Source organism: Oncorhynchus gorbuscha, linkage group LG04 (assembly GCF_021184085.1).
Source record: "Oncorhynchus gorbuscha isolate QuinsamMale2020 ecotype Even-year linkage group LG04, OgorEven_v1.0, whole genome shotgun sequence".
Lineage (NCBI taxonomy): Eukaryota > Metazoa > Chordata > Actinopteri > Salmoniformes > Salmonidae > Oncorhynchus > Oncorhynchus gorbuscha.
The window spans coordinates 80,758,524-80,784,924 of record NC_060176.1 but is presented as its reverse complement, the minus strand read 5'-3'; the positions used below and the strand labels follow the sequence as shown (position 1 = coordinate 80,784,924).

Below are 26,401 nucleotides of genomic sequence, written 5' to 3'. Positions count from 1 at the left end.
ATAAACGCAGGATTAAGAGTCCAAGGTATTGTTGCGGCCAGAGAGTGTGGCTTTCCACTAACCTTCCTCTTACGACAGCTTCTCGTAAGTTGACTCCGTCATTGGTCCGTTCCGTGTCTCCCAGGTCGTCAATCCTGTCGCTGTGCGACTGCTTCTTCCGCGACATCTTCGTCGCGTCCATCCTGTCTTCCATGTCTCCTGTGTTAAGCCCTTTCTTCGCACCCCCGTTCGTCTTCCCTCCCCCTCCCGTCCTTGTCGAGAGACCTATTTACAAGGTACATAAGATCATGGACATGCGTTCTCGGGACGGGGTCACCAATACTTAGTGGATTGGGAGGGTTACGGTCCTGAGGAGAGGAGTTGGGTTCCGTCTCGGGACGTGCTGGACCGTTCACTCATCGATGATTTCCTCCGTTGCCGCCAGGATTCCTCCTCGAGTGCGCCAGGAGGCGCTCGGTGAGTGGGGGGTACTGTCATGTTTGTCATTTATTATCATGTCTTGTCCCTGTGCTCCCCATTCTATTCGTTTCCCTCTGCTGGTCTTATTAGGTTCTTTCCCTCTTTCTATCCCTCTCTCTCCCCCTCCCTCTCTCACTCTCTCTTCTCTCTATCGTTCCGTTCCTGCTCCCAGCTGTTCCTATTCCCCTAATCATCATTTAGTCTTCCCACACCTGTTCCCGATCCTTTCCCCTGATTGGAGTCCCTATTTATTCCTTTGTGTTCCGTTCCTGTCCCGTCGGTTCCTTGTTTAGTATTCACCGTGCTGTGATTGTGTTTCGCCCTGTCCTGTCGTGTTTTTTGCCTTCATCAGATGCTGCGTGTGAGCAGGTGTCTCTGTCAACTACGGCCTGCGCCTACCCGAAGCGACCTGCAGTCTGTGGCCGCTTCTCTTGTTATCCCCCTCTACAGACTAGAGGATTTCTGTTATTCCCTGTTTGGACTTGAATAAACTCTGTTTCTGTTAAGTCGCTTTTGGGTCCTCTTTCACCTGCATGACACTGGGTGACCTGCACAAGAATTTGGTCTTTTTGTCATTTGAAGAAATGGGGGAATAAGTATAAACTGTGTGATAATGAGGTATGGAGATATATGCTAATTTAAATCTATGTCAAATTAAATGTGATGATGAGCAGAGAGTCTCTTAACAACAAGGAACTTTGGACCCAATGAGAAGAGAAGAGAAGCCGAGAAGAGATCAACATCCGACGAGTTTCTCCTTCACGTCTCTATGGATTAAAATGACAATTGTATATGCTAATTATATGCTAATTTAAAAAAAAACTGTGTAGTAATGAGGTATAGAGATATGCGAATTAAAAGCTGTGTCTCAACACTAGGTGGTGCCGTTATGTCAAAAGACAACGGATGAGGTAGATTTCTTTTCACTGCCATGTTCTGGACAAAATCAGCTCCATTATGTTACAAAATACTGTGAAAAAGTTCATTAATGACAACTCTGAAAATTTGAGAATTGTGACAGAGGGATTTACAAATGCGAGACAGATAAGACATGGTTGTATATTATGTCAGATATAGGGCAAGAATGTCAGAGAAGCCAAGAGAAAAAGTATACAATTTAACATATTGTTTTTTCTTCATACATTTTATTTATTTCACTCCACCTAAAAAGGTTACATAGGATGGGCTTGTCACAGGATGATTGATGTGTGTTGCCGATGTGAACGGGTCAAAAAGAACCCTCCGAGATGCATTGTGGGAAAGATCGTTTGTACACCCCCCCCCCTATTGTCCCCCCTATGGGACAAAGCCTTACAGTGCCTGGGATACGGCCTTGTATTTCCATGTACCTACTTGTAAGGTCACCGAGACTGTTGAGTGACACGTCTGAAATAAGAGGGATTAACCAGACATAAAATAAATAATAAAATAATTAATATTAAAATAAAACGTAAAAGATAAATGTTGAAGTGTTGTGTCTGTGTTAAACATTCAAACAGATCTAATGAGCCAGTGTTCACGGAGTGGATGAACATGTTAATAAATAATAAAAATAAACAATTTTAAATCATTTTAGCAAAGAGGCTGGAGAAAAAGAAAATATGAGAACAATTATTGTGTTTCCTTAAAGGGCACATAACATAATTTATCAGGAAAACATCTCCCTATGGTTTTATGTGTTTTAAAAATATATATTTTTTAACATGTTGTTTTTTGTTAAAGATTTTTTTTAAAACATCTATACACACACAAATAAAAAAATACAATTAAAAAAAACAAAGAAAAATGATAAAAAGTAAGACATGAGACACCCAACTTTTTCAAATGCATAATACCTGACACATATGACACTTTAGGTCAAGTTCATTGCAATACTACTGTGCTAACCAACAGTATTGGGCTTATATATGAACAGAACTGATCATCACAATATTATAACTTAAACCACGCAATAAGTTACTAACTTAAGTTATGATAATAACTTATCGTAGCTTAGAAAGTCTCGTAAGCTTGACCACGATCTTTAGAGCTTTTGATAGCTCTACTCTTGGTCAGGTTGTTTTAAAAACGCACATGCAGTACACTCTTAGAAAAGCTAGGTGTTACCAGAAAAGGGTTCTTCGATTGTCCCCATAGGAGAACCATCTAGAAAATAATTATTTCTCCTTTCACTAAAACGCATGGTTCTACATAGCACCTTTATCACCACCAAAGGGTTCTTCTACCTGGAACAAAAAAAAAACTGTTTTCCTATTGGGAAAAACGAAGAAAAAAATCCCTTTTTATTTCTAAGAGAGTATAATCAACAAGTTGTGTTTTAATAAGCGAGAGGACAGTTTAGTTTCCACAAAGAGACATCTGTAAAGCTATCCCAAGGAGGAACCAATAGAGGAGCCATCACGCCATGGGGAAGGCTTTAGAAGCGACAATTATACAGTAGAGAATTGGTCCCAAGTCCACAGAACTCCACACGGTTATTATTTCAAGAAGCCAGGAAGCACAAAATAAAAATGTACTTCTGGAGGAAAATCAATTAAAAATTTGTAAAAACCTGGAGAATCAAATCAACACAGCAGATGTTCCATTTCCTTTCAGCCTGGTCCCATTTCTGTTTGTGTTGTCCTGTGACAGCACAGCGTAACAATGACATGCCATAGGAGTTGGCACTAGGACATCAAAAATGAGATCTGGAACCAGGCTAACTTCCTTTTGGTTTTCCAGTAGGACATACCCAACAATAAACGGATACGTACTGAGAACAGGACAACGTGACAAGACAGGCATTACTGTACACAGTTCATTAAAAAAAGGGAGTTCCTGCAACTCCTACGACCATTTTTAATGTCTTGTGATAATGATCAGATTAAATGGCGAGACAGTACAAACACATCTGGAACCAGGCTAGGGTCCTACAGCACTTAGGCCTTATCCCAAACTAAACGAACAAAAAACTCTAGTGTCCACACAAGGTCCTTTTCAGATCAGCTATAGAGGTCGAACAAGGGCCAAGGGAGAGCGAAGGAGGAGGACTCCGTCTGTTTGGGAATGACCGTGGGAGTTGCTTAGCCTGGTGAACCGAGATTGGAATGCTGCTTTCACCAGCTTTCAGTCTGGTTTATCCAGGCTAGGAGTGACTACTGTATCATTCATTAGGGGAGTTAAGACAGTGGTTCTAAAATGTGGACCGTGCTTTGGTAAACGTTTCAGGAAGGACCTCTCTCTCTCTCTCTCTCTCTGTTAATCAGAACAGATGGGTCCGATTCAATCAAAGACCAGACGAGGAAGAAAATGAAAATAAATCTGGAAAAAGTTTTCCAATATTTAAAAAAACAAAACAGCAGTCTTTCATGAACTCATTCAAATCAAAGTGAGTTTTATTTTGTTGATTTGTTAATTCACCCAGTAAACATGGTCTATGAATCACATGACTTAAAATAGTGTTTTTCAAGTTTTGCACAGTAGTAATGTTTTTTTTTCTTCCACAGTGCAGTTTTTCCTGTACTGTGTGTTTGATTGAATATCAGCCCAACACAGAAATCCCATCCATATTATTCTCATAGATTCAACCCTTGCATATTAAAGATAAAATATTGCTGAAAGATACAACTATTCTTCTGAATATAATATATTTTATATGTATTATATACACACACACACACACACACACACACACACACACACACACACACACACACACACACACACACACACACACACACACACACACACACACACACACACACACACACACACACACACACACACACACACACACACACACACACACCCTACTGTACTTAAGTCTCACACTATAATCCTAACATCAAAAGTTACCACTTGCATATTACCTTATAATTAAATAATTTTAAGAGCAATTCAAACAAATAGGTAGACTTCTAAAAAAATATTGTTCTTCTTTACACAGTTTGACAAAACATTGAGTCTAGTAAGAAGTAGAACCGTCGGGGAGTGGCTCAGCTCAAGTGAGTTGGAATGGACACCAGATAACAAGATACAGTGGAACTAAACTCATTGGTTAAAACAGGCTAGACAGGAAGGAAGCACAACATTATTTCCTCACAATCTCAAGTAAATGTTTTAAGTTACCCCCCACACGTTCCCCACAGCATTAGACACCAGTTCAACTTATGTGTATATACACCGAGTGTACAAAACACTAAGAACACCTGCTCTTTCCAGGACATAGACTGACCAGGTGGATCCAGGTGAAAGATATGATCCCTTTATTGATGTTAAATCCACTTCAATCAGTGTAGATGAAGGGAACTAGACGGGTTAAAGAAGGATATTTAAGCCTTGAGACAATGGAGACATGGATTGTGTCTGTGTGCCATTCAGAGGGTGAATGGGGGGGGGCACACATACAAAGTGTCTTCGAACGGGGTGTGGTAGTAGGTGCCAGGCGCACCGGTTTGTGTCAAGAACTGCAAAGCTGCTAGTTCTCATCACTCAACAGTTTCCTGTGTTTATCAAGAACGGTCCACCACCCAAAGGACCACAAGCCAACTTGACCCAACTGTGAGAAGCATTGGGGCCAGCATCCCTGTGGAACGCTTTCAACACCTTGTAGAGTCCACGCCCTGACGAATTGAGGCTGCTCTGAAGGCAAAAGGGGGTGCCCAACTCAATATTAGTGACGGTGTTCTTAATGTTTTGTACACTCAATGTATGTATACATAGGTATATTATCAAATTATTATTTACATCCCCTGTAATTGTTGTGTTTATAATAGGGCTACCATATTAGTATATTTTGACAAGTCACAGATTTTATATTAGGTCTTTGTTCAGCTAAATATATATGTTATATTCTATGTACAGTAATACATTGGAAATAAGAACAGTGTGCTGGTTGCTATAGTTACTGCGTTTGTTTGTTTACGTCCGAGGTTACACACAAGCTCCATCTATCTCAAGGTTGAGGTTAATTGCCAATACCTACAATAGGTATATCTAGAACCTAAAACAAGTTCATAGAGGAGGGGGGGAACAATGTTTTTCAGCAGTAATGAACAATAGAACTTAGAAACATGCTTCATGTTTTACATTTCTATCATTTAAAAAAATGAAGAAGTTCTATATTAAGTTTAGTGAACACCATTCTCTCAGATAGAGAGATGATACTAGTGTATTTTAGTATCTTGGAAACATGTTGGAGCAGCTGACATACAAAAACACTTTTTTTTTGTCCTCTGGTTCGTATTTCACACCTGTTAAAAACAGGCTTTTCTTGTTGGACAAATTCAGGTCAGGTCCCTCCCTGTTTTCAGTCCGTTTTTCCCTCCGTTTGGTGTCTAGTGAATACAACAACCCCGCTGTTGCTTTAGAACCACTTCCAACACCAAGACACTAACCCAGGATACGCTGATAGCCTTGTATTGTAAAAGCTTTATCGCGTTTCTTTCTTCAAGTCAGCTACAATCAGTGCAATGTTCTCCGTACATCCGTAGAGAAACCGTCAAGTCAGTCAGTCATCCACTGTCCCCTATATGTGTGCTTAGTTAGGATCCATTTAGTTTAGGATCCATTCTGTTCAGAGCAACGCAGCCTTTAGTCTTTAGCTCGCTAGCTTGGTAGCATAACGGTCGGTTGATGCTGTTGCTAGCTAGCTTGGTAGCATAACGGTCGGTTGATGCTGTTGCTAGCTAGCTTGGTAGCATAACAGTCGGTTGATGCTGCTGCTAGCTAGCTTGGTAGCATAACGGTCGGTTGATGCCGCTGCTAGCTAGCTTGGTAGCATAACGGTCGGTTGATGCCGCTGCTAGCTAGCTTGGTAGCATAACGGTCGGTTGATGCCGCTGCTAGCTAGCTTGGTAGCATAACGGTCGGTTGATGCCGCTGCTAGCTAGCTTGGTAGCATAACGGTCGGTTGATGCCGTTGCTAGCTAGCTTGGTAGCATAACGATGCCGTCGGTTGATGCCGCTGCTAGCTAGCTTGGTAGCATAACGGTCGGTTGATGCCGTTGCTAGCTAGCTTGGTAGCATAACGGTCGGTTGATGCCGCTGCTAGCTAGCTTGGTAGCATAACGGTCGGTTGATGCCGTTGCTAGCTAGCTTGGTAGCATAACGGTCGGTTGATGCCGCTGCTAGCTAGCTTGGTAGCATAACGGTCGGTTGATGCCGCTGCTAGCTAGCTTGGTAGCATAACGGTCGGTTGATGCCGTTGCTGGCTAGCTTGGTAGCATAACGGTCGGTTGATGCCGTTGCTAGCTAGCTTGGTAGCATAACGGTCGGTTGATGCCGCTGCTAGCTAGCTTGGTAGCATAACGGTCGGTTGATGCCGCTGCTAGCTAGCTTGGTAGCATAACGGTCGGTTGATGCCGTTGCTAGCTAGTTTGGTAGCATAACGGTCGGTTGATGCCGTTGCTAGCTAGCTTGGTAGCATAACGGTCGGTTGATGCTGTTGCTAGCTAGTTTGGTAGCATAACGGTCGGTTGATGCTGTTGCTAGCTAGCTTGGTAGCATAAAGGTCGGTTGATGCTGTTGCTAGCTAGCTTGGTAGCATAATGGTCGGTTGATGCTGCTGCTAGCTAGCTTGGTAGCATAACGGTCGGTTGATGCTGTTGCTAGCTAGCTTGGTAGCATAACGGTCGGTTGATGCTGTTGCTAGCTAGCTTGGTAGCATAACGGTCGGTTGATGCTGTTGCTAGCTAGCTTGATAGCATAACGGTCGGTTGATGCTGTTGCTAGCTAGCTTGGTAGCATAATGGTCGGTTGACGCTGCTGCTAGCTTGGTAGCATAACGGTCGGTTGATGCTGTTGCTTGCTAGCTTGGTAGCATAACGGTCGGTTCACGATGCTGCTAGCTAGCTTGGTAGCATAACGGTCGGTTGATGCTGCTGCTAGCTAGCTTGGTAGCATAACGGTCGGTTGACGCTGCTGCTAGCTTGGTAGCATAACGGTCGGTTGACGCTGCTGCTAGCTTGGTAGCATAACGGTCGGTTGACGCTGCTGTTAGCTTGGCAGCATAACGGTCGGTTGACGCAGTTTGTTTGTGTAGTTAGGTACTCATGCAGGTCCCAGTGGTAGCTATGACAGTCTGAACGTGTTGTTGTGGCTGCTGTTATTGGTAACTCCTTGATGCTGGGAGCAACATCTTAGTTCACAGTAATTACTGGTTAGAAACAAGAAAATAAAATAAAAAACAGACGCTGGGCGAGATGAGGGATGAGTGTCTGGAAAAGGTGCAGGCCCACACACAAGCAGCCAAAGACACTCTCTCAGACACACACACAGCCAAACTCTTCCTCTCTCTGACACACACACACACACACTCTCTCTCTCCCCTCTTGCGTGTGTGTTCTACATCGCCTCCGTGGCAGCAGGGGGCAGTATTCCCCTGTCTCTCAGGCGGTCTCTCATGGCGTTGAAGATACTGAGCTGCTGCTCTGGCTGCAGGACCAACAGCTGCTGTAACACCTTGCTGGGGTTGGGACCCCTGGAACACAGACATAACATGACATATTATAATATAAACACCTACTAGGGTTGGGACCCCTGGAACACAGACATAACATATTATAATATAAACACCTTAACATAACATGAACATTACATATTATAATATAAACACCTACTAGGGTTGGGACCCCTGGAACACAGACATAACATATTATAATATAAACACCTTAACATAACATGAACATTACATATTATAATATAAACACCTACTAGGGTTGGGACCCCTGGAACACAGACATAACATATTATAATATAAACACCTTAACATAACATGAACATTACATATTATAATATAAACACCTACTAGGGTTGGGACTCCTGGAACACAGACATAACATATTATAATATAAACACCTTGCTAGGGTTGGGACCCCTGGAACACAGACATAACATATTATAATATAAACACCTACTAGGGTTGGGACCCCTGGAACACAGACATAACATATTATAATATAAACACCTTGCTAGGGTTGGGACCCCTGGAACACAGACATAACATATTATAATATAAACACCTACTAGGGTTGGGACCCCTGGAACACAGACATAACATATTATAATATAAACACCTACTAGGGTTGGGACCCCTGGAACACAGACATAACATATTATAATATAAACACCTTAACATAACATGAACATTACATATTATAATATAAACACCTACTAGGGTTGGGACCCCTGGAACACAGACATAACATATTATAATATAAACACCTTAACATAACATGAACATTACATATTATAATATAAACACCTGCTAGGGTTGGGACCCCTGGAACACAGACATAACATATTATAATATAAACACCTTAACATAACATGAACATTACATATTATAATATAAACACCTACTAGGGTTGGGACCCCTGGAACACAGACATAACATATTATAATATAAACACCTTAACATAACATGAACATTACATATTATAATATAAACACCTACTAGGGTTGGGACCCCTGGAACACAGACATAACATATTATAATATAAACACCTTAACATAACATGAACATTACATATTATAATATAAACACCTACTAGGGTTGGGACCCCTGGAACACAGACATAACATATTATAATATAAACACCTTAACATAACATGAACATTACATATTATAATATAAACACCTACTAGGGTTGGGACCCCTGGAACACAGACATAACATATTATAATATAAACACCTTAACATAACATGAACATTACATATTATAATATAAACACCTACTAGGGTTGGGACCCCTGGAACACAGACATAACATATTATAATATAAACACCTTAACATAACATGAACATTACATATTATAATATAAACACCTACTAGGGTTGGGACCCCTGGAACACAGACATAACATATTATAATATAAACACCTTAACATAACATGAACATTACATATTATAATATAAACACCTACTAGGGTTGGGACCCCTGGAACACAGACATAACATATTATAATATAAACACCTTAACATAACATGAACATTACATATTATAATATAAACACCTACTAGGGTTGGGACCCCTGGAACACAGACATAACATATTATAATATAAACACCTTAACATAACATGAACATTACATATTATAATATAAACACCTACTAGGGTTGGGACCCCTGGAACACAGACATAACATATTATAATATAAACACCTTAACATAACATGAACATTACATATTATAATATAAACACCTACTAGGGTTGGGACCCCTGGAACACAGACATAACATATTATAATATAAACACCTTAACATAACATGAACATTACATATTATAATATAAACACCTGCTAGGGTTGGGACCCCTGGAACACAGACATAACATATTATAATATAAACACCTTAACATAACATGAACATTACATATTATAATATAAACACCTACTAGGGTTGGGACCCCTGGAACACAGACATAACATATTATAATATAAACACCTTAACATAACATGAACATTACATATTATAATATAAACACCTACTAGGGTTGGGACCCCTGGAACACAGACATAACATATTATAATATAAACACCTTAACATAACATGAACATTACATATTATAATATAAACACCTACTAGGGTTGGGACCCCTGGAACACAGACATAACATATTATAATATAAACACCTTAACATAACATGAACATTACATATTATAATATAAACACCTACTAGGGTTGGGACCCCTGGAACACAGACATAACATATTATAATATAAACACCTTAACATAACATGAACATTACATATTATAATATAAACACCTACTAGGGTTGGGACCCTGGAACACAGACATAACATATTATAATATAAACACCTTAACATAACATGAACATTACATATTATAATATAAACACCTACTAGGGTTGGGACCCCTGGAACACAGACATAACATATTATAATATAAACACCTTAACATAACATGAACATTACATATTATAATATAAACACCTACTAGGGTTGGGACCCCTGGAACACAGACATAACATATTATAATATAAACACCTTAACATAACATGAACATTACATATTATAATATAAACACCTACTAGGGTTGGGACCCCTGGAACACAGACATAACATATTATAATATAAACACCTACTAGGGTTGGGACCCCTGGAACACAGACATAACATATTATAATATAAACACCTACTAGGGTTGGGACCCCTGGAACACAGACATAACATATTATAATATAAACACCTTAACATAACATGAACATTACATATTATAATATAAACACCTGCTAGGGTTGGGACCCCTGGAACACAGACATAACATATTATAATATAAACACCTTAACATAACATGAACATTACATATTATAATATAAACACCTACTAGGGTTGGGACCCCTGGAACACAGACATAACATATTATAATATAAACACCTTAACATAACATGAACATTACATATTATAATATAAACACCTGCTAGGGTTGGGACCCCTGGAACACAGACATAACATATTATAATATAAACACCTTAACATAACATGAACATTACATATTATAATATAAACACCTACTAGGGTTGGGACCCCTGGAACACAGACATAACATATTATAATATAAACACCTTAACATAACATGAACATTACATATTATAATATAAACACCTACTAGGGTTGGGACCCCTGGAACACAGACATAACATATTATAATATAAACACCTTAACATAACATGAACATTACATATTATAATATAAACACCTACTAGGGTTGGGACCCCTGGAACACAGACATAACATATTATAATATAAACACCTTAACATAACATGAACATTACATATTATAATATAAACACCTACTAGGGTTGGGACCCCTGGAACACAGACATAACATATTATAATATAAACACCTTAACATAACATGAACATTACATATTATAATATAAACACCTACTAGGGTTGGGACCCCTGGAACACAGACATAACATATTATAATATAAACACCTTAACATAACATGAACATTACATATTATAATATAAACACCTACTAGGGTTGGGACCCCTGGAACACAGACATAACATATTATAATATAAACACCTTAACATAACATGAACATTACATATTATAATATAAACACCTACTAGGGTTGGGACCCCTGGAACACAGACATAACATTACATTAACATTACATATTATAATATAAACAGCTGCTTATCAAACCACAGGACAGGGTCAGAGATCACGACCCCAAATCTCCTATCAAACCACAGGACAGGGTCAGAGATCACGACCCCAAATCTCCTATCAAACCACGGGACAGGGTCAGAGATCACGACCCAAAATCTCCTATCAAACCACGGGACAGGGTCAGAGATCACGACCCCAAATCTCCTATCAAACCACGGGACAGGGTCAGAGATCACGACCCCAAATCTCCTATCAAACCACGGGACAGGGTCAGAGATCACGACCCCAAATCTCCTATCAAACCACGGGACAGGGTCAGAGATCACGACCCCAAATCTCCTATCAAACCACAGGACAGGGTCAGAGATCACGACCCCAAATCTCCTATCAAACCACAGGACAGGGTCAGCCATAACACATAACTACCATTAACCTGTCATTAAACCACAAGTCATTATTGTTAACATCTTACTGGAGTTGGGACCTCTGGAACAGATAAACACACCACAGCCAAAACTCCAGTCACCAACACACCATCTTGTATAGAGACAGAAGGTCTTTCACAATCCTATTTTTATGACCGGCCACCATCTCTCTCCATCTGGCTGTTAGACACCAACCCCTGATCTAAACAGCTTGGAGGAGAACATCTTATCCAACCGGCCACCATCTCTGGCCGTCAGACACCAACCCCTGATCTAAACAGCTTGGAGGAGAACATCTTATTCAACCGGCCACCATCTCTGGCCGTCAGACACCAACCCCTGATCTAAACAGCTTGGAGGAGAACATCTTATCCAACCGGCCACCATCTCTCTCCATCTGGCCGTCAGAGACCAACCCCTGATCTAAACAGCTTGGAGGAGAACATCTTATCCAACCGGCCACCATCTCTCTCCATCTGGCCGTCAGACACCAACCCCTGATCTAAACAGCTTGGAGGAGAACATCTTATCCAACCGGCCACCATCTCTCTCCATCTGGCCGTCAGTTAGACACAAACTGCTGTGACAGTTTGAAATTGATGACATATAGCCATTAAATGCCTCTTGATATCCCATATATAAGCGTGTTTGACTCCAATGTTAGTAAACAAACACAGCCTCAAAACATGGTTAAAACTAGAGCTGGGACGATAAACCAAAATGATCACACCGACCACTCATAGACACAGACCACTCATCGACACCGACCACTCATCGACACCGACCACTCATCGACACCGACCACACAGACACCGACCACTCATAGACACCGACCACACAGACACCGACCACACAGACACCGACCACTCATAGACACCGACCACTCATCGACACCGACCACTCATAGACACCGACCACACAGACACCGACCACTCATAGACACCGACCACACAGACACCGACCACACAGACACCAACCACTCATAGACACCGACCACTCATAGACACCGACCACTCATAGACACCGACCACTCATAGACACCGACCACTCATAGACACCGACCACTCATAGACACCGACCACTCATAGACACCGACCACACAGACACCGACCACACAGACACCGACCACTCATAGACACCGACCACTCATAGACACCGACCACTCATAGACACCGACCACTCATAGACACCGACCACTCATAGACACCGACCACTCATAGACACCGACCACTCATAGACACCGACCACTCATCGACACCGACCACTCATCGACACCGACCACTCATCGACACCGACCACTCATCGACACAGACCACTCAGACACCGACCACTCATCGACACAGACCACTCATAGACACCGACCACACCAACCACTCATCGACACAGACCACTCATCGACACAGACCACTCATAGACACCGACCACTCATAGACACCGACCACACCGACCACTCATCGACACAGACCACTCATAGACACCGACCACTCATCGACACCGACCACTCATCGACACAGACCACTCATAGACACCGACCACTCATAGACACCGACCACACATCGACACAGACCACTCATAGACACCGACCACTCATCGACACCGACCACTCATCGACACAGACCACTCATAGACACCGACCACTCATAGACACCGACCACACCGACCACTCATCGACACAGACCACACCGACCACTCATCGACACAGACCACACCGACCACTCATCGACACCGACCACTCATCGACACCGACCACTCATGGACACCGACCACTCATCGACACCGACCACTCATCGACACCGACCACTCATTGCAGGCATTTTGTTGATATCGTTCATTATGATAAGTAGCCTGTTACTAGAGAAATGTGAAGTTTAAAATGAAATACAACAAGTTTGCTAATATGGGTGATTGTTAATGAGACACTTGATGGCTACAACCATCACACTAATAGCAGAAGTTTAAAGGGGAAAGTAACAATGATTGTTCTCTTTATCGTTGTCGATAAATTGATATTGCGATATGGATTTTTTTGTAAAAAAAAAAAAAAAAAAATGATAATATTGATGTCATGGATGGTCAGTCCTTGCATCCATAAATCTGACTATGAATCGGTGAATGGTTACAGTCCCTCAGCTTTTCACCAAAACAGTTCCAGTAGCCCCTAATTAAATTAACAGTTGCTGCCTATTGATCACCTTAAAGATCATCCATGCCTGATAAAAAGCTGATGGAAACTGGCTAATAAACTATGTCAATTAGTCCCTATTCCCCAAGTAGTGCATTATGGGTATTTGTCTGGCTATGTTAATGTGACGTCCCTTTCCTGATGTAGCTGGCTACGTTAAAGTGAAGACCCTTACCTGATGAAGCTGGCTACGTTAAAGTGACGACCCTTACCTGATGAAGCTGGCTACGTTAAAGTGACGACCCTTACCTGATGAAGCTGGCTACGTTAAAGTGACGACCCTTACCTGATGAAGCTGGCTACGTTAAAGTGAGTGATGAAGCTGGCTACGTTAAAGTGACGACCCTTACCTGATGAAGCTGGCTACGTTAAAGTGATGACCCCTACCTGATGAAGCTGGCTACGTTAAAGTGATGACCCCTACCTGATGAAGCTGGCTACGTTAAAGTGACGACCCTTACCTGATGAAGCTGGCTACGTTAAAGTGACGACCCTTACCTGATGAAGCTGGCTACGTTAAAGTGATGACCCCTACCTGATGAAGCTGGCTACGTTAAAGTGATGACCCCTACCTGATGAAGCTGGCTACGTTAAAGTGATGACCCTTACCTGATGAAGCTGGCTACGTTAAAGTGATGACCCCTACCTGATGAAGCTGGCTACGTTAAAGTGACGACCCTTACCTGATGAAGCTGGCTACGTTAAAGTGATGACCCTTACCTGATGAAGCTGGCTACGTTAAAGTGATGACCCCTACCTGATGAAGCTGGCTACGTTAAAGTGACGACCCTTACCTGATGAAGCTGGCTACGTTAAAGTGATGACCCCTACCTGATGAAGCTGGCTACGTTAAAGTGATGACCCCTACCTGATGAAGCTGGCTATGTAAACGTGAGTGAAGGTAGCCATCAGATACTGACAGTCGAAGCGATCCATGATGCCTCCGTGACCAGGGATGGTGTCTGCAAAGTCCTGACAGGAGAGAGAGAAGTTACTACAGAGAAGGTCCTGACAGGAGAGAGAGAAGTTACTACAGAGAAGGTCCTGACAGGAGAGAGAGAGGTTACTACAGAGAAGGTCCTGATAGGAGAGAGAGAGGTTACTACAGAGAAGGTCCTGATAGGAGAGAGAGGTTACTACAGAGAAGGTCCTGATAGGAGAGAGAGAGAGAGGTTACTACAGAGAAGGTCCTGACAGGAGAGAGAGAGAGAAGTTACTACAGAGAAGGTCCTGACAGGAGAGAGAGAGGTTACTACAGAGAAGGTCCTGACAGGAGAGAGAGAGGTTACTACAGAGAAGGTCCTGATAGGAGAGAGAGGTTACTACAGAGAAGGTCCTGATAGGAGAGAGAGAGAGAGGTTACTACAGAGAAGGTCCTGATAGGAGAGAGAGGTTACTACAGAGAAGGTCCTGACAGGAGAGAGAGAGGTTACTACAGAGAAGGTCCTGACAGGAGAGAGAGAGGTTACTACAGAGAAGGTCCTGACAGGGGGGAGAGATAGAGAGAGGTCCTGAGGGGGAGAAGGGGGGAGTCCTGACAGGGGGAGGGGGGAGAGAGAGAGAGAGAGAGAGAGAGAGAGAGGGTTACTACAGAGAAGGTCCTGACAGGGGGAGAGAGAGAGAGAGAGAGAGACTTACTAGAGAAGGTCCTGACAGGGGGGAGAGAGAGAGAGAGAGGTTACTACAGAGAAGGTCCTGACAGGAGAGAGAGAGGTTACTACAGAGAAGGTCCTGACAGGACAGAGAGAGGTTACTACAGAGAAGGTCCTGACAGGAGAGAGAGAGGTTACTACAGAGAAGGTCCTGACAGGAGAGAGAGAGGTTACTACAGAGAAGGTCCTGACAGGACAGAGAGAGGTTACTACAGAGAAGGTCCTGACAGGACAGAGGGAGGTTACTACAGAGAAGGTCCTGACAGGAGAGAGAGAGGTTACTACAGAGAAGGTCCTGACAGGACAGAGAGAGTTTACTACAGAGAAGGTCCTGACAGGAGAGAGAGAGGTTACTACAGAGAAGGTCCTGACAGGAGAGAGAGAGGTTACTACAGAGAAGGTCCTGACAGGAGAGAGAGAGGTTACTACAGAGAAGGTCCTGACAGGAGAGAGAGAGGTTACTACAGAGAAGGTCCTGACAGGAGAGAGAGAGGTTACTACAGAGAAGGTCCTGACAGGGGGAGAGATAGAGAGAGGTCCTGACAGGGGGAGAGAGAGAGAGAGAGAGAGAGAGAGAGAGAGAGAGAGAGAGGTCCTGACAGGGGAGGGGGGAGAGAGAGAGAGAGAGAGGTTACTACAGAGAAGGTCCTGACAGGGGGAGAGAGAGAGAGAGAGAGAGAGGTTACTACAGAGAAGGTCCTGACAGGGGGGAGAGATAGAGAGAGTCCTGACAGGGGGGAGAGAGAGAGAGGAGAGAGAGAGATAAATAGTGAGAGGTCCTGACAGGGGGGAGAGAGAGAGAGAAAATAGTGAGAGGTCCTGACAGGACAGAGAGAGTTTACTACAGAGAAGGTCCTGACAGGAGAGAGAGAGGTTACTACAGAGAAGGTCCTGACAGGAGAGAGAGGTTACTACAGAGAAGGTCCTGACAGGAGAGAGAGGTTACTACAGAGAAGGTCCTGACAGGAGAGAGAGAGGTTACTACAGAGAAGGTCCTGACAGGAGAGAGAGGTTACTACAGAGAAGGTCCTGATAGGAGAGAGAGAGAGAGAGAGGTTACTACAGAGAAGGCCCTGACAGGAGAGAGAGAGGTTACTACAGAGAATGTCCTGACAGGACAGAGAGAGAGGTTATTACAGAGAAGGTCCTGACAGGAGAGAGAGAGGTTACTACAGAGAAGGTCCTGACAGGAGAGAGAGAGTTACTACAGAGAAGGTCCTGACAGGAGAGAGAGGTTACTACAGAGAAGGTCCTGACAGGAGAGAGAGAGGTTACTACAGAGAAGGTCCTGACAGGAGAGAGAGAGGTTACTACAGAGAAGGTCCTGACAGGACAGAGAGGTTACTACAGAGAAGGTCCTGACAGGAGAGAGAGGTTACTACAGAGAAGGTCCTGACAGGAGAGAGAGGTTACTACAGAGAAGGTCCTGACAGGAGAAGGTTACCTCCTGACAGGAGAGAGAGAGGTTACTACAGAGAAGGTCCTGACAGGACAGAGGGAGGTTACTACAGAGAAGGTCCTGACAGGAGAGAGAGAGGTTACTACAGAGAAGGTCCTGACAGGAGAGAGAGAGGTTACTACAGAGAAGGTCCTGACAGGAGAGAGAGGTTACTACAGAGAAGGTCCTGACAGGAGAGAGAGAGGTTACTACAGAGAAGGTCCTGACAGGAGAGAGAGAGGTTACTACAGAGAAGGTCCTGACAGGACAGAGAGGTTACTACAGAGAAGGTCCTGACAGGAGAGAGAGGTTACTACAGAGAAGGTCCTGACAGGAGAGAGAGAGTTACTACAGAGAAGGTCCTGACAGGAGAGAGAGGTTACTACAGAGAAGGTCCTGACAGGAGAGAGAGAGGTTACTACAGAGAAGGTCCTGACAGGACAGAGGGAGGTTACTACAGAGAAGGTCCTGACAGGACAGAGAGAGAGGTTACTACAGAGAAGGTCCTGACAGGACAGAGGGAGGTTACTACAGAGAAGGTCCTGACAGGACAGAGAGAGAGGTTACTACAGAGAAGGTCCTGACAGGGGGGGGGGGGGGGTTACTACTAGGGTTGAGCAGTATAACATATTTGGAAATACCCACGAGCTTTTTTCTACAGCGTTGAATACTATTTCGTATAAGTTTTTCAATACATTTGAACATGAAGTGAATTCCCGCAGTCAACTTGTACAACTACATTAGGAGATTAAAGTAGGTTGCATCCTTCATGTCACCTGTTACAAAAACTTTTTCAGCCAGTCGCGTGTTCATCGTAACGAGCATAACGGGAGTCCCAAAGCATCGAGTCTCGTGTGGCCCAATCAGGTGATTAAGTTACACTTGTATGTTATTCACTACTAAATGTTAACCATCAGATATCTTAAGAACTGTCTAAGACGCGCTATACTCTCCTGGCTGTGATTTTTGGTTGACTTGTTAGTTAGCTATGGTAAGTGGGCTGAATTCAAAATCAGGAGAAGGGCTTTCTGCCGTGTTGGAGAAGACAAAGTGCTCTGGATTGGTTCTACACGGCTGCCATTTTGTCCCGGTGCTTCCTACTAGTGTTTGTTTTCCCTCCTCCCTGCTCTCTTCCTTCAGAAAAGCATGCATAAACAACTTTGTTCATTTGCACAATTTTTCTTTATTTCACTTTCAACTTGTAAAATTTCCACACTCACCGAAAATGTTTACTTGCTATACTTCTATAGTTTTATGAGCTGGATTTGCCTGTCTGCAATTAGTTGGTTCGTTTTTGCTTCGTTAGCATTTAGCTAAAAAGCGTTCATGAGAATTAAAAAAATATATTTTTTTGTGTGTGTGTGTATTTAGTGCCCCCTAGTGTACTATGCTGGAAATACCGTAAACCCCGGGATGGCAGAAGAACAGTACGACAATCTGGATACCGCCCAAGACTACTTATTATTATTATTATTATTATTACTTACAGACAAATCATCATGATTATGTCTTTAAGGTATCCATGGAAACAATCCTACACAAATATTTAGTTCATTAAAAAAGCATAGCCAAGCGTAGGCCTTTGTGTGTGTGTGTGTGTGTGTGTTAATGTCTCTGTTCTCACTTTAATCTTGAACGCTCGTTTGAATCCGCTGGCGAAGAATCCTCCAAAAGGACCAATGAGAGAGCCGAAGGTGGAGAGAGCCACGCTGTGGATCTGGTATGGGTAGATGGTCACCGTTTTCTGTACAGACAGACACAGAGACAGAGAGGCAGACAGAGAGGCAGACACACAGAGACAGAGAGGCAGACAGACAGACAGACAGACAGACAGACAGACAGACAGACAGACAGACAGACAGACAGACAGACAGACAGACAGACAGAGAGGCAGACAGAGAGGCAGACAGACAGACAGACAGAGAGAGCAGACAGACAGAGGCAGACAGACAGACAGACAGACAGACAGACAGAGGCAGACAGACAGAGAGGCAGACAGACAGAGAGGCAGACAGACAGACACTGAGACTTTAGCATTTCCCTTGGATTCATTGAAACAAGCACGACTATTTAGTTATAACCAGCTAGTAAGTAAATGTTTGAGCAACATGTAGTAAAATAAAATTAAGCATCGATCATGTCTAGTACACACAACAGCAGGTCTCTCAGACTCTCACCAGACCAGTAATGCAGGCATCCTAATTCTGATCTTTTTCCACTAATTGGGTCTTCTGACCAATCAGATAAGCTCTTTTTCTTTTGCCCAGAATTGGACTGCCTGTGTAAAACTCAGCCTAAGAACAAAAAGGTTTGCCTCGTGTCTAAGCCATCCAGGACCAACAGGAAAGGCACACTACTTGTCAGAGCAGGTGAGCCCAGGACTGCTGGGGTAGAATAAAGCACTCTGCCTAGAGGTGCTGCCCTTCTATGACCAGATAACCTTTGGCCCTGGTGGCAAAATCCCCCAAAACATTCCCAAATGCCACAGCTTTGCCCAGTTAGAGGACTTCTGGGACCAGCAGAGAATACGCTGTTAGGGAATCCCCCAAACAGGAATTATTCAGACAGGATTTCTGGGGGGGGGGGGGGGTAAATTTACAACTGTAAAGGTCCCCTTACCCATCTGAGGATGCTCTGGACAGTGAAGGGCAGTGTGTACTCGTGCATCACGAAAATGTCCGAGGGTTCACACTCCGCAGTGAAACGGTTGGTCTCACTGTTGTATTCCACGGGACAGACAAAGTACTGGAACTGAGCTAGCAGGTATGCCAGCTAGCAGGAGAGAAGAAGCACAGAAATGTTATTCCATAGTATCACCATGTTAACCTTTATTCCATACTATTACCATGTTGTTAATCTTTATTCTATACTATTACCATGTTAACCTTTATTCCATAGTATCACCATGTTAACCTTTATTCCATAATCTTTATTCCATACTATTACCATGTTAACCTTTATTCCATAGTATCACCATGTTAACCTTTATTCCATACTATTACCATGTTAACCTTTATTCCATACTATTACCATGTTAACCTTTATTCCATAGTATCACCATGTTAACCTTTATTCCATACTATTACCATGTTAACCTTTATTCCATAGTATCACCATGTTAACCTTTATTCCATTCTATTACCATTTAAACTGTATTCCATACTGTTACCATGTTAATCTTTATTCCCTACTATTACCATGTTATTAATCTTTATTCCATACTATTACCATGCTGTTTTACTGTAATACTCACTATGAATCCAAAGACCAGGGTTCCAAAGAACCCTCCTATGAATCCCTCCCACGTCTTCTTGGGAGACAGCTGTAATAAATAACAATAATAATAATAATAATACATTTCATTTCTTCCAATGAGGTCTTTTTTTTTTTTAAATGCATAAATTGATTTTAAAATGTGAATTCTACTTCCTGAACTGAGTGACTAGGAAACTGAATTGTGGCGTCGAGTAGAGACAGATACAGGAACAGAGGCCATCTTTCAAACAGGAATGACAGTGTTTCACACTATGGGTGTGAGAAATGGACAACTTTGTTTAAAAAAAAATTAAACGTAAAAAATAAAAAATAAATAAAACGATTTTCCATTAAAACGATACGATTCATAAAATGCCACATGAATTCACAATGCAGATGGTTAACATCACGCTTCCCGCAGAGATAGAAATGTCACGCCTTGATCAATATGTTTTGTGTTTTCGTTATATATTTTGGGTAGGCCAGGGTGTGACATGGGTTTATATGTTGTTTTTCGTATTGGGGTTTGTAGTATTTGGGATCGCGGCTAATTAGGGGTGTGGTATAGGCTTGGCTGCCTGAGGCGATTCTCAATCAGAGTCAGGTGATTGTTGTTGTCTCTGATGGGGAACCGTATTTAGGTAGCCTGAGTTTCACTTTGTATTTCGTGGGTGATTGTTCCTGTCTCTGTGTCGTTTCACCAGATAGGCTCGGTCACTTTGGTTTTTCTTTTTACTTGTTTTGGAAGAAGAGAACGAGCGCCATTCTCCTTGCGGAGATGGTGCTAAATCCATCTACACGGTCGGTCCCTGGGATTGGGCTGGCCAACACGATTCGGTTTGCTTGGAAGGAAAAGGAGTTGGAGCCTTTAGGACGGGAAACCTTTGGAAGGATAATTTTGATGGGGATTCTAAAGCTCACGGTGAAGGACGTGTTTTGTTTCCAAGGCAACTCGCTGGAGGGAGCATACGACGTGGCACTATATACAGAAGAGAAACACGATGATATCCTGAGAAGGGCAAGAGCAGTGGGAGGTGAGAGGCCGATGTGCCACTACGATATAACAAGCCTGGCGAAGAATAACTTTAGGGTTGTAACTGTCAACAACATTTACAACCCTTATGTTAAGGACGAAGAGGTGAGGGCTTTTCTGGGGAGATACATGGATAACGTCTCCTCAGCAAGGCACCTCAAAGACTCCCTTGGGTTTTGGAATGGGAGGAGAGGCTTCCAGGCCCTCCTCAGAGAGGACCCAAGGGGACATGGTGGCTACCTCCATCCTCCTGCTATGTTCTCCCTAGGGGCTGACAGGGGGACGTTGTTTTATGCACGTCAGCCCCCATTTTGCAGGCGCTGTATGGCCTACGGTCACATATTCGCCTCGTGCAGTACACGAAATTGCAGATTTTGTGCATCTGAGGATCACGAGGCGAGAGATTGCGACAAGCCTAAGACGTGCCATGGGTGTGGCTCGTCAGCACACCTGTGGCGGGGGTGCCCGGCCCGTCAGAGGTCTTATGCGTCTGCGGCTGGGGGGGGAGCAGGAGTGGGGGATGGGGGAAGAAGAGGAGGGGAAGGAGGCACGCCTCATGACCAGAGTTCAGGTCCAGAGGGGAAGGCCACAAGGAAGGAGGAGGAGCCAGAAGCGGCGGATGGAAGAGAGAAGGAAACGGAAGGCACGGGAGTAGGAGAACCAGGAAAAGCGGCGGAAGAAGGCAACCGAGTGGAGGAGCATGAGAGAGAAGAAAGTGAGGGAGGAGTGGTGAAGGAGGAGACGGTGGAAGAGCAAGTGGACTGGGGGGGAAAGTGCCCTGGTGGAAGAGATGAGGGGTATGGTGCAGGAGCTGGCGGGGTTGGGGAGGGTGGTATCTCTCCAGTGCCGCCATCACCAAAGAAGAGTATGAAGAGGAGGGGGCGATTGGCCGACAGTGAGGGGGAGGGGATGGCCAAGAGAGTAATGGGGGCGGGAGAAACCTCTGGGTTGCTGCTGGTTTCCCCAGGCCCTCAACTTCTGTTGGGTGGGGACACACATAACAAGACTCAGGACTGGGTACAAGAGGAGGTGGGGAGTTTTTTGTTTGGAGACTCAGCCTCCCCAATTTTTTTCCAAACCAGCTGCAGCACTGGGGAGGGCGAGGATTGTGGGGGTAGACCCAGGGTGCAGGGCAACCCGGAGCCAAACACTATTCCTGCATCCTGGGTTGGTGAGATGGAGGAAGAGGGGGGGATGTCGTGATTACGGATGGTGTTCTCACCGGTAGATATGGAGCAGGGGAGCATCGGGTGAGTCTCCTGTTTATGTTTTTCTTCTGTCTGGGTTTAGAATTTGAGTGTATTACATGTTTTTATTTTTTTCATGGAGTCTAATTTTACTTTTGTTAGTTTAAATGTAAGGGGTTTAAGGGATTTTGTTAAGAGGAGGGCGGTTTTTAGTTATTTGGAGGGTGTGGGGTTTGATTTTTGTTTTTTACAGGAGGTTCACCTGAGGGATGGAGGGGATGTTATTAGGTTTAAGAGGGAGTGGGACAAGGGGGAGTCGGTTTGGGGTATTGGGGGGGGGTGCACTCATCGGGGGTAGGGATTTTGTGTGGGCACAGGGAGGTAAAAGTGGAGGATTCTTTTGTGGTGATGCAGGGGAGGGTTATAGGGGTGGATGTCACGATTAGGGATTGTAAATTTAGATTAGTGGTGGTGTATGGGCCACAGGTGGTGGCAGACAGGAGGGAGATGGTGGACTGTCTGACGCCCCTGTGTGTCACAAATAGGAAATTAGTGATAGGGGGGATTTTAATACAGATTTAGGAAGAGGGGGGGGATAGCAGTGCGGGCGCCATTGCCAGGCTAATGGCTTGCCATGGTCTGGTAGATGGTGGTCTGCACACTACTCCGAAAATGGACGGTCCTACATGGCGCAACTCCAGGGGGGTTGAGCAGAGGCTCGACTATATTTTTGTACCCAGGTCTTTGGGTAAGTTGTCTGGGAGGCTGTTGCCTGTTTTCTTTTCGGATCACGACGGGGTGCTCCTGCAGGTGGGGTCGCCAGTCTGCCTCTTTGGTAGGGGGTACTGGAAGCTAGATCGGGATGTGCTGGAGGAGCAGGCTTTTGTTGACAGGTTTTATGGTTTCTTTTGGAGGCTTGAGGGCCTCCGGTCCATGTGCGAGGGGGTGTTAGAGTGGTGGGAATTAGTTAAGGTGAGGATTAGGGCTTTTATAATAGGCTATTGCAAGAGGAAAAAAAGGGAGGAGAGGAGGGAGGTGGATCGTATCCAGAGGTTAATTGAACTCGAATCCGAGGCAGGCAACCTCGGCGGGTCGTTTGACTGGGAGAGATCCGCAACCCTAAAGGCGCAGCTCAGGGAGTTGCAGGAGCGGAAGGATCGAGCTTTCCTTGAGCGTGCGCATAGTGGCTTTCTAGAACATAATGAGACTTGTTCTGCTATGTTCTTTAAGTTGGTTAGGACAAGACAGAGTAGGAAGGTAATGCATGGTGTTAGGGAAGAAAATGGTAGTATAGTTAGAGAACCAGAGGATATGGTCAGGGTGACAACTGATCATTTCCAAGGTTTATTTAAGGAAAGGGAAATAGATTTAGAGCAGGGAAATGTGTTTTTAGAACACTTGTCCAGGCGGTTGCCGGAGGACATTAGAGAAGTGATGGAGGCCCAGATCTCACTAGAAGAGGTTGAGAGCGCTCTTAGGAGGATGGGAAAAGGGAAGGTGCCTGGGAGTTGAGTTTTATCTCAAGTTTTGGGGTATACTTGGACCAGTGGTCCTCGAAGTCTTGAAGGCCATCCTTGAGACGGGGGTCCCGGGGGGATCAATGGCTGTTGGTGTGCTGTCACTTTTATATAAGAAGGGGGAAGTAACAGACCTTGGCAACTGGCGGCCGTTGACCATGCTGTGTGTAGATTACAAGCTACTTGCAAAGGGTTTAGCAGACCGGTTGCACACAGCCCTTCCCTACGTCGTTCATGAGGATCAGACGTGCGGGGTAGAGGGCTGCTCTATTAGATGGAACCTACAGTTAATCAGGGACTCCATTGCTTGGGTTGAAGATAGAGGTCTGCCTTTAATGGTAGCAGCGCTAGATCAGGCGAAAGCCTTCGATCGCGTGAATAGATCCTTTTTATTCAGAGTGTTAGGTCGATTAGGATTTGGGGAGAAGTTTATAGGATGGATTCGTACATTATATGTCGGAGCTGGGTGCCGTGTTAGTGTAAATAGTCACTTGGGTGACATTTTTGACCTCTCGTCTGGGGTCAGGCAGGGGTGCCCACTCTCGGCTCTCCTCTTCGTTCTGTACATGGAGCCTCTGGGGGCTGCCATTAGGGCAGACACAGGGGTGGAAGGTTTGTTGATCCCTGGAAGTGGTGGGCTGCGTGTTAAGATGACGCAATACGCCGACGACACTTCCTTGCTGTTGTGCAAGGACTCGTGCCTGACAAGGTCCCTTGCCATCTTTGGGGATTTCACCAGAGCATCGGGAGCAGTTCTGAACCATGCAAAGTCTTCCGTCAAGTTTTTCGGAAGATGGCGCGGTAGAACGGATGTGCCTGGGGGGGTTCTCTCTCTGTGAAGGGGCCCTGAGGATTATCGGGGTCCATTTTGAGACATCCGGCTCAGCGACGCTAAACTGGAACATGCGTATCGCAGTGGTACAGAGGAAGCTAGCAATTTTGTTTTTTATGGGCAAAGTCCTGGTCCTAAAGGTGGATGTGTTGCCGTCTCTTTTGTATTTGGCGTACATCTACCCATTGCCGGCTTGTCTGAGGAGGCCTCTAGTGAGGCTTGTGTTTCAGTTTATGTGGGGTGGCAGGTGCGAGTGGGTCGCCAGGGCACGCATGATCTGTCCCATCGGGGAGGGAGGTAGGGGGGTACCACATTTCCCCCTCAAGCTGGACACAATTTTTGTTTCTTTCTTGTTAACGGAGCTTGCTCAGCCAGTGATACACCCGTCCGGTTACCTCCTGCGGGTGTTTTTCTCGTATCAGGCGAGAAGCATAATGGTGTGGTCTAACACGGGTCCTCGGGCGGAACAGCTGCCGTGGCATTTTGGTCATGCGGCCAAGTGGCTGCGTGCGCACCCTGAGGTTGAAGTTGCCCGAGTAGGTTTAGATCACAGGCACCTGTACGAGGAGGTCAGAAAGGCAGGGAGTCCGGCGTCCGGTGTAGTGGGCATCTCGGAAGTGGTCTGGGAGGGAGTGCAGGCGCGGGGTCTGGATAACAGGCTCAAGGACCTGAATTGGTTGAGCCTTCATAAGTGTTTGCCGGTACGTTCCATCTTGTACCGGTATAATTTGGTGCAATCCCCCACCTGTCTAAGATCCTCTTGTGGCAGGGAGGAGACTGTGCGCCATGTCTTTTGGGACTGTGCCTTTGCCGGAGTAGTATGGGCTAGGGCACGGGTGTTGTTAGGTTTGGTAAAGGGGGATTTTGTATTGACGTGGGCCAGGTTAGAGAGGGGTGTAGGGAGAGCGAGAGGGACGGATAGGGACAGGTTTCTGCTCTGGCTTCTCATGAGTCTCTTTAAACGGGGGCTGTGGGAAGCAAGGCAGAACATGGTGAAGACCGGGAGAGATTGGGGGGTGGAAGGGATAGTGAGGAGGGTGGAAGGAGATTTGAGGGGGAGGATGAAGAGGGAGGAGAGGAAGTGGGGGCAGCATGCTGCTCGGGAGAGGTGGAAGGGGGATTTAGGGCTGGGTGTCATTTAGATTTGTAAGAGGATAGATTAGGGATGGGGACATGGGGAGGGAAGATGCTCCCCTGAGGTTTTGTTTGGGGTTTATGTTTTAGTTGATTTAAAATACCATTATTTGTGTATGTATGTAAATTATGAGTTGTAAAGAATGAATGGTATTGAAGATA

At 44.5% G+C, this 26,401-nt stretch overlaps 2 protein-coding genes across 5 annotated transcripts in view; one reads left to right on the top strand and one right to left on the bottom strand.

Moving 5' to 3' along the window:
* LOC124034708 (BMP-2-inducible protein kinase-like) overlaps window positions 1-26,401 on the top strand; it is a 478,039-nt gene that overhangs the window by 367,513 nt on the left and 84,125 nt on the right. The gene's annotated exons all lie outside the window — the stretch shown is intronic.
* LOC124034710 (phosphatidate cytidylyltransferase 1-like) lies at window positions 7,022-20,603 on the bottom strand (the record flags this gene model as incomplete). Of its 2 annotated transcripts, none has more annotated exon segments than XM_046348189.1 (5): window positions 7,022-7,918; window positions 15,060-15,163; window positions 18,906-19,025; window positions 19,901-20,053; window positions 20,535-20,603. In XM_046348189.1, coding segments are annotated over 5 exon segments (582 nt in total), but the record flags the coding sequence as incomplete, so codon positions are not given.